Source organism: Chinchilla lanigera, unplaced genomic scaffold (assembly GCF_000276665.1).
Source record: "Chinchilla lanigera isolate Chin_1 unplaced genomic scaffold, ChiLan1.0 scaffold00406, whole genome shotgun sequence".
Taxonomy (NCBI): Eukaryota; Metazoa; Chordata; class Mammalia; order Rodentia; family Chinchillidae; genus Chinchilla; species Chinchilla lanigera.
Window position 1 is genome coordinate 8,695 of NW_004955807.1, and position 8,050 is coordinate 16,744.

The 8,050-nt window shown below is 42.8% G+C and overlaps 1 protein-coding gene across 1 annotated transcript in view; it reads right to left on the reverse strand.

Moving 5' to 3' along the window:
• Positions 1–444: 444 nt before the first annotated feature.
• The window catches only part of LOC102013574 (probable helicase senataxin), a gene marked incomplete at its 3' end in the record, with an annotated part of 8,934 nt that continues 1,328 nt past the window's right edge, over positions 445–8,050 (reverse strand). The window contains 3 exon segments of the mRNA XM_013510197.1: positions 445–628; positions 7,107–7,217; positions 7,542–7,697. Of these exon segments, the coding sequence (XP_013365651.1) occupies positions 445–628; positions 7,107–7,138 (216 nt within the window).

The following is an 8,050-nucleotide window of genomic DNA, read 5'->3' on the forward strand; positions in this document are numbered from 1 at the left end:
CTCAACACAGATTCATAAGTAATCATCCCCACCCCCCAAAATTGTATACATCTCTGGGATCTGTGTTACCGTTCATCAGGTAAATGTAATAAACCACATATGCTTGCTTTCAGAGGTTTATAATCTTCCACTCATGACAAAGACAAGACCATTAATAAATAAAACCACCCAAGCCATTCACATACATTAACATAGCACTGACATAAAAAATTGAACAAAAATACCCTGTTAATGACTTCCTTTCATAAACTGTTTTATACTAAAATGAGGTGATAGATCATAACATTCTTCTTTATGTTTCAATTCGATACCATCAGTGATAAGTACTCACACCTATATACCACATAGTAGGATACCTCCCCATAAATGGTTCTGACAGAATCCAACTTCGTCTCTTCCTACTTATAAAGTTGTGAAAAATAATGCCCATTTCATATACATTACCTCATGCAAGAATGGCAACTCATCCCTTGCTTTGTGGTATTCAGCCACACACTCCAAGCAGTAGCAGAGGTCTTCATTGGCTGTTTGGAATTCACGGGACTCAGTCTTGGATGCATAGCACTTTAGGAAGTCAGTGGTGGAAATACCACCTGGTGTACACCAACAACATGTGCTCATTCTGCACCTGTATCCAGAAAAGAAGACAGCTAATACCTTAAGTCAAAAATAACACTTCACACCTACTCTGTGTGAAGAATGGGTATACTTCGTACTTGCGACCCAGGTCTCCAATTTAAATGTGCCTCCACAGCCACAATGTTCTGTGAGGCACCTTATTAATCACTGTGCTAATTAACTGCAGGGCAGGAGATACAGTTCAGTGGTTAAGGGCGCTAGCCTAGTGTTGTAAGGCCCTGGGTTAAACCCCCAGCACTGCAAAAGAAAAATAAACCTGAAAACTCACTGTTAATAATGAACAATATAAAGAAATATATAGTTGGGCTACAGAAAGGCTCAAAATTATGTAGAGGGGCTGTGCACAATAGTGCACACCTGGACTCCCAGCACTTTGTGTGGCTATGGTAGGAGGATCACAAGTTTGAGGCCAGATTGGGCAATTTAGTAAGGTCGTGTTTCAAAATTTAAAAAAATTTAAAAGAACTGGGGAGGTAGCTCAGTATAAGGGCCCTAGATTAAGCCCAGTACTGCGAGGAAGAAAAAAAAAATTATGTAGAGTACTGATGGGAAACACACAAAGACACAGGCTTATCAGTTTTCAAAGTACAGATTTTGGAATATAGTAATAATTTACTGGCAACAAAATCAAAAGCTAAAGAACGCTTTCATCTTCCCAGAAGGTCTGTTCCAGAACTCTCTGTAAACACAAAATTCCCATGTATAAACCTATAGCAATAACAAAACCACATGCCTATAATCCTAGCAGACTGAGGCAGATTTGCCTATACTGCTAGGCAAGACTGAGGCAGGAGGACTGCTGCGAGTTCAAGGCCAGCCCAAACTACATAGTGAGTTCAAGTCCAGTCTACACTACAGAGGGAGACCCTGTCCCCCTCCCCCAAGAAAAAACCCAGGTGTGTGGCGCATGCCTGTAATCCCAGTACTCAGGAGGTTAGGACAGGAAGATCAGTGTGAGTTTGAGGTCACTCTGGGCTATGTAATGAGTTCAAGGCCAGCCTGCACTACACAACCAGACCCTGCCCCCCTCCCCCAAGAACAAACCCAGGCGTGTGGCGCATCTGTAATCCCAGTACTCAGAGGCTAAGACAGGAAGATCAGTGTGAGTTCAAGGTCACTCTGGGCTATGTAATGAGTTCAAGGCCAGCCTGCACTATACAGCCAGACCTTGTCTCAAAACAAAAGCAGATGAATTTTCTTGCTTAGAAAGCACACACGCATAAATCTGTGTGTGGGCTCATATATGAACGCGTACGTACATATACACAAATTGGTGCCCAAACATCATTGCTCTTTAATGCACTATAAATTTATAGCTATAAATGTGAACTTACTAAGTAGTTTTAACTGAGTAAGTCATTTTTTATTCCATTCAACTTTTTGTTTTTATACCACCAGAACATTCACCATCTAAGCTCAAAAGTTAAAGGGTTAAAATAATCTACATTCTAGCACTATGAAAAAGAACAAAATAGCAAGATGGTACCAGGAAAGAGGAAACCTCAAGAACCAATCTGTCAAGGTTTGAAGATATACATTATACACATATATAGTATATATACATATGTAATGTATACATATGCATATTAATATATACATGGTGGGTTCATCAGAACTACAAATGACATGAAACTGAGAGGATTAAGAACTAGACAGAAGCCAGAATCCAAAGAGATCTCTAGTGAGATATAATAAATGAGGGATACATGAGGAGGGTTGCAGGAGGTGGGTCACTGGGGGTGTGGCCTGGAAAGGGCTGACAGCTTCCTTCGTCCCACGATTGTGCTCCGCTTCCCACGGCCATGTCATGAGCTCTTTCTCCTCTGTGATGCCCCTCTGCCATTCTGCCCTGCCTTGGAGCCAGCTGACTGAGGTCTTTACAAACTGGGAGTCAAAATAAACCTTTTCTCCTTGAAGCTGCAGACCTAAGACTCCTGGGAAACACAACCTTTACCAATCAATCAAGGTTAAACTAACCAAGGATAAGCCATGTTGCTATACCTTGACATAAGTGAAAAGGAACCTAAACTCTGTTGTTGCTTCCCCAAAACCTGTCTCACAGAGTTCATCAGAAAAACAGTATGATCTAAGCAACTATCTGCCAGTCTGGGGCAATAACATGAAAACACCATACCCAAGAGAAATCAATTGTTCTTTCACAGAAAACAATCATTAGGAATTGGGCCAGAAAATTATCCAAATGACCTGATCTTTAAAACCTTAACCTTCAGTTAAGTATCCAATGAACATTAATTATCAACCAAATTGTGTGATAGGAGGATTACAGATCCAACTGCAAATTTATTCCACAAAGCAAATGAACCTAACCCATGCATTCTCATCAGGGTAGACTCCTTAACAGAGGTAAGAAACTAATTAATGAGATATGAATCAAGAACTTAACAGGCAGAGAACATATTAAAATTTCTAGAAGACAATGAGGAAAAAAAAAAAAAAAAAAAAAACAACTAAAAATCTCCCTTTAGGAAGGAAAAATAAGACAAAAGGAAACTTGGAAGTCCCTGAACGTTTGGATACAGAAATACAAATATGGCAGTGAAATCTGAATATGGGGGTGTGGTTTGATGATAAGGTACTTGCCCTGCTTCCATCCCAAGCAGAAGAAACACACACAAAAGCATCACCCTAAAATTCAGAGGAATCTCTGCTAATGGGAAACCACTAATATTCTGAAAGTTATACTTCATAGCTGAGGCTTTTAAAAGCTCCCTCATATCTCCCTGACTTATGATTAGGTAATTACATATGAATGCCTAAGCACAAGCAAATGCTTTACCTTGTGTACCGATTTTTAAAATTTATTAAACATCACTTTCACCTATGCTTCAGTAGAAGCTTACTTTCTTCATGCTTCTACAGACAGTTTAGTGATTCCCTGCACCAAAAAAAACCACCCAAAAACAAATAAAAAAAAAAGTTTAGGATAGCTTTCAATATATAAGTATATATGGCAAAAGACTTAAAAGTAAGATTTCGAAAAGGTCAAAACTCATTTAGAAGAAGTTGGAGCCGGGGATATAGCTCAGAGGCACAGCACCTGTGTGGCAAGTGCAAGATTGTGAGTTCAATTCCTGGTATCCAAAAAAAAAAAAAAAACAAAAACAAAATAAAGTCCAAGAAGGAGTATAATTTCACTGAGTTCAAAATGCAGGAGTTTCCTGAAAGAAGGGAACAAGAAAAGGACAACATGAATTACATAGCTTTCATCTGAAGAAAAAACTAGTAATGCAAGTTCAGCTACAGAAATTTGCCCTTTCTTACTACTATCATTTCTGTTTTATCAATGCCTACCATATATAAAGACACTGCAAGCTAGGCATACCAAGAACCATTAAGAGATACAGCCTTCACAAGTTCGGTTCCCGGTACCGGAGAAAAACCAAAAAAAAAAAAAAAGATATAGCCTTCACTATATTTTGGCAAAATATGATTATTTTATTTAAGGAAGAATATTATCAAAATACTAGGAAGTTTCAAGTTTGCAGTTAATAGTTTGTGGAGTTTAATACTTTGGGGGTTTTTTGGTGATCTAATTCAATGCAGGAAGTGAACTCAGACTTAGAAATAGAAAGTGAAACTTCACAGATTTCTCAAACATCAACTGTTTCAAGCATGACTTTGGCAGATAAAAAGATTGCAATCAATCTAAACTTTAAAAAAATTATCTAGGTGTGGTGGCCCACACCTGTAATCCCAGCACTCGAGAGGCTGCGGCAGGAGGATCACTGCAAGTTTGAGAGCAACCTGGGCTACAAAGTGACCTCAAGGCCAGCCTGAACAGCATAGCGAGACCCTGTCTCAAAAAGACCAAAAAAACTAAAAAACTATGTGTCCACAGTGTAAATAAAATGTTGGGTACTTTAAAATAATTACCAGAGCATCCAGCAAAGGAAATGTATTGACAAAACTAGTTTACTTTTTATTTCACTCAGTAAGGTAGCCTACCTTCTCATTCCAGAAAGGAAAAGTCAATTTCCTCAAAAGTGATGGGAGTTACTGTCTTGCCTAATGCAGGCAAGGCTCTGTCAGCAAACATGCCCTTCTTAGCAAACAATAGGAATCCACTAATGGGCCATGCTGTCCTTGGTACACAGAGCAGAAGGCCATAAAGATGAGGCCAGGACAGGAAACTCTCCTCCGTGCGGAGAGTCTGACGTTATCTACACACCTGCGCGGCCCTTCAGACCTTTCTGTGAACTCAACCACTGGCATCCCACCCCCCCAAATTCCTTCAGGGAACAGCTCCCTCCTTGATCCCTATATAACTCTGCCTCTGGGGGGGGTGTGCGCGCGTGCGTGAGTGCGTGTGTGCGTGTGTGTGTGTGTGTGTGTGTGTGTGTGTGTGTGTCAGAGAGAGGGGTATCTTTCATGATCTCAGCCCGTCTCCATGGGGACAAAATAAAACTAGCCCCACTGCTTTATACAAAGCCTGTTCAGTGGTCTCTCATGCACCATTTATCACAGTTACTGCCACAAGAAGGTAAGTGCATGGAATCGAGAATACACACAGAACACTGCTGCACTGCACAGCATAAGAGAAACATTCTCTCAAAAGCCCAAATTATGTGCAATTATGTTCTAAAATCTAAAATCATGGTTCAAAAGCTAAACCCAAGAAATCTCAGTCAGGTATACTTTTCTCTTTAAGCAGAACATTACTGATCATAAATGACTGAAACCAGTATGTCTTCACAGACAGTCCTTGGGGGGTGCTGGGAATTCAGAGACAGTTTTTGAGGTCTATTTTGCCTTCACTGGACTGGAACTGCTTGGAATGACTACTGAACCACAAAAAGGAGTGACATCTAATAGTCAAGATGCAGGACAGAAATAAATCACACTCTGAGCACCAACTGAAAGGACACCCATGAGATGCTTCACCAAGACATAACTTTAACTTTCCACAGACTTATCTTTGGGGTATCATCTCTCAGTATTAACTTGCCACAAACATCAAGCAACAATCTCTCTTTTATCCTTCCCAGTTCATTTTGTTGTTTTTGGTTTTTTTGGTACCTGGAATCGAACTCAGGACCCTGCACTTGCCAGGCAGGTGCTGTGCTGCTGAGCTATCTCCCTGGCCCTGTTTTGTTGTTTTTTGAGACAGGGTCTTACTCTGTAATGCAGACTGGTCTTAAACTCACTATGTAGCCCATGCTGGCTTTAAACTCAGGACAATCCTCCTGCCTCAGCCTCCCCAGTGCTGGGATTACAGGTGTGTGCCACCATGCTGAGCGCCCCCCCCAGTTAATCTCTACAGTTAATCTCTCACCATCTCCTACTTCTTTGCACTCTGGCTTCTACCCTTACATTGCACTGCATGTGCAAAAACTTTTACAAAATCCTTTTTTTGGTACTGGGAATTGAACTCAGGTCTCTGCGCTTGCCAGCCAAGTGCTGTGCCACTGAGCTACAGTCCCTGCCCTACAAAATCCTTAATAACTGGCTATTAGCAAATCCAACAGGTTCTCTACTTGACTCTAAATTCTACAAAATGCGACATACACCACTATACTGTTCTCCTGACCCTTGCTGTGCCTACTAATCCTCAATAATCACTTCTTCCATTGCTCAATATCTAAATATCAAAGTCTCGGGGCTGGGGATTTAGCTCAGCAGCAAAAGTGCCTGCCTGGCAAGCGCAAGGTCGTGAGTTCAGTTCCCGGTACCGGAGGAAAACAAACAAAAAAATAATAAATAAATAAATAAATAAATAAATAAATATCAAAGTCTCTAAAGGCCTGAGACCCCTAACCTCTTCAATACTCTCTTAACCTGTTTCAGCTACTATCTAAAGTAAAGCTTCCCAAAGATGGAAAATGTAAACTTCCTTTTTTTTCTTTCTTGAGATAGAGGTCTATATTCCCTAGGCTGGTTTTAAATTCTTGGGCTCAAGTAATTTTCCTGCCTCAGACTTACAAGTAGGGACTATGAATGCACCGAACTTCAAACCAAACCAGAACAAACAAAAACACACTTGTCTTGAGGTACCTGGGGCATAAAGTATATGTCTCCTTACATGTCTGGCAGACGCAGTTCTTCCTCTGTTACCTGTCCTATAGTCTCTGGATTGACAGCACTGTCATCTACTCAGTTTTCAAACCAGTAACCTAGGACTTAGCCTATATTCTCCTTTTCCCTCAGCCCTACCTCGGACTTCCAGTCCACCTCTGTAAGTCTACAGCTCTTCTCAGTGTCACTGCCACTGCCTTAGTTTAACAGATTTTCATTATCTGCCTGATGACTTTAGAAGCCTAAACGATCACTCACTTGATCCACCACCAATCACTGCTCTGAAATGTTGCCAGCAGCTCAAGCACACTACACTTCAAAAGCACAGGACTCCTCCACCTGCTTTGGGATAATGTTCAAACTGTTGAACTCAACACATTAGGCCCTCCACAATCAGGCCTCGGCAACACCTCCCGCTGTTATCTCATACTTACCTCCTCCTAAAACACTTCATGGCGCTTGGCATTCCCTGACTTTACAGAAGCTCTTCTATCTGCCTTGAATACTCATCCTTCGTATTTCTGCCTGGTTCTTAATCCCAGAAACTTTAAGAAAAAAAGTAAATAATGAGCTCGAGTTCGTAAAACTCAGATTCAAGTTTAAAGCCCTCCACTAGCGATTTTAGCAGGAACCACTGTGAGCGCCACTGCCTCTTTCTGCGGACCTCCTTCCTGCTCCGGCCTCAGGCAATCTGTGCAACCTTCTACCTTGTGTAATGGGGGAGTCCGACCTCCCACTCACTCGCCTGCCCCACGCTTGGCAATCTCAAGTCTCTTAGGGAAAGGACCTGTTCTACACTGCTTTGTAGCACCGGTGCTTGATACATATTAAACGCCGGGGACAAAGCCTTAAAAGTCTAAAATAATTACCTTGACAAACGGCTTTAAAAGACGTGATCTCAGTTCAGACGGCTGGGCTTGCTAACAACCGGCATTCACACATAGCCACGCCTTGGCTCCAGAAGAACACTTCTGAGATGGAAAAGAAGAGCTGACAAAGTGGCTCCCCAGAGCCGCGAGTCAACCCTAGGGAGACAGAGACAGACGGCGCCGCTGCTGGAGCAGTTCCACGGCCGACGGCCTTCTCCTGCGGGCCGTGTACGTGCAGCCAGCTCGGCACTCGCTCACCCGCACCCCGAATCCGCCCGCGCAGGTACCTTCACCCCGGATCCGGATCCGTAGGACCCATTCGGCGCCGCCGCTCTCGGCCCACCGCAGGGCCTGCAAACCCGCAGCCGGCGCTCGGGCTCGGCGCTCTGTCCCTTTAAGGGACGCGACACCGCCAGCAGGCACCCACGCCCCGGGACACGCGCAGCGCCGGCAGCACCCGCTCGCCCGGGACACCCCAGCGCCAAGGAGCGCAGGTCCAGGGCGCGCGC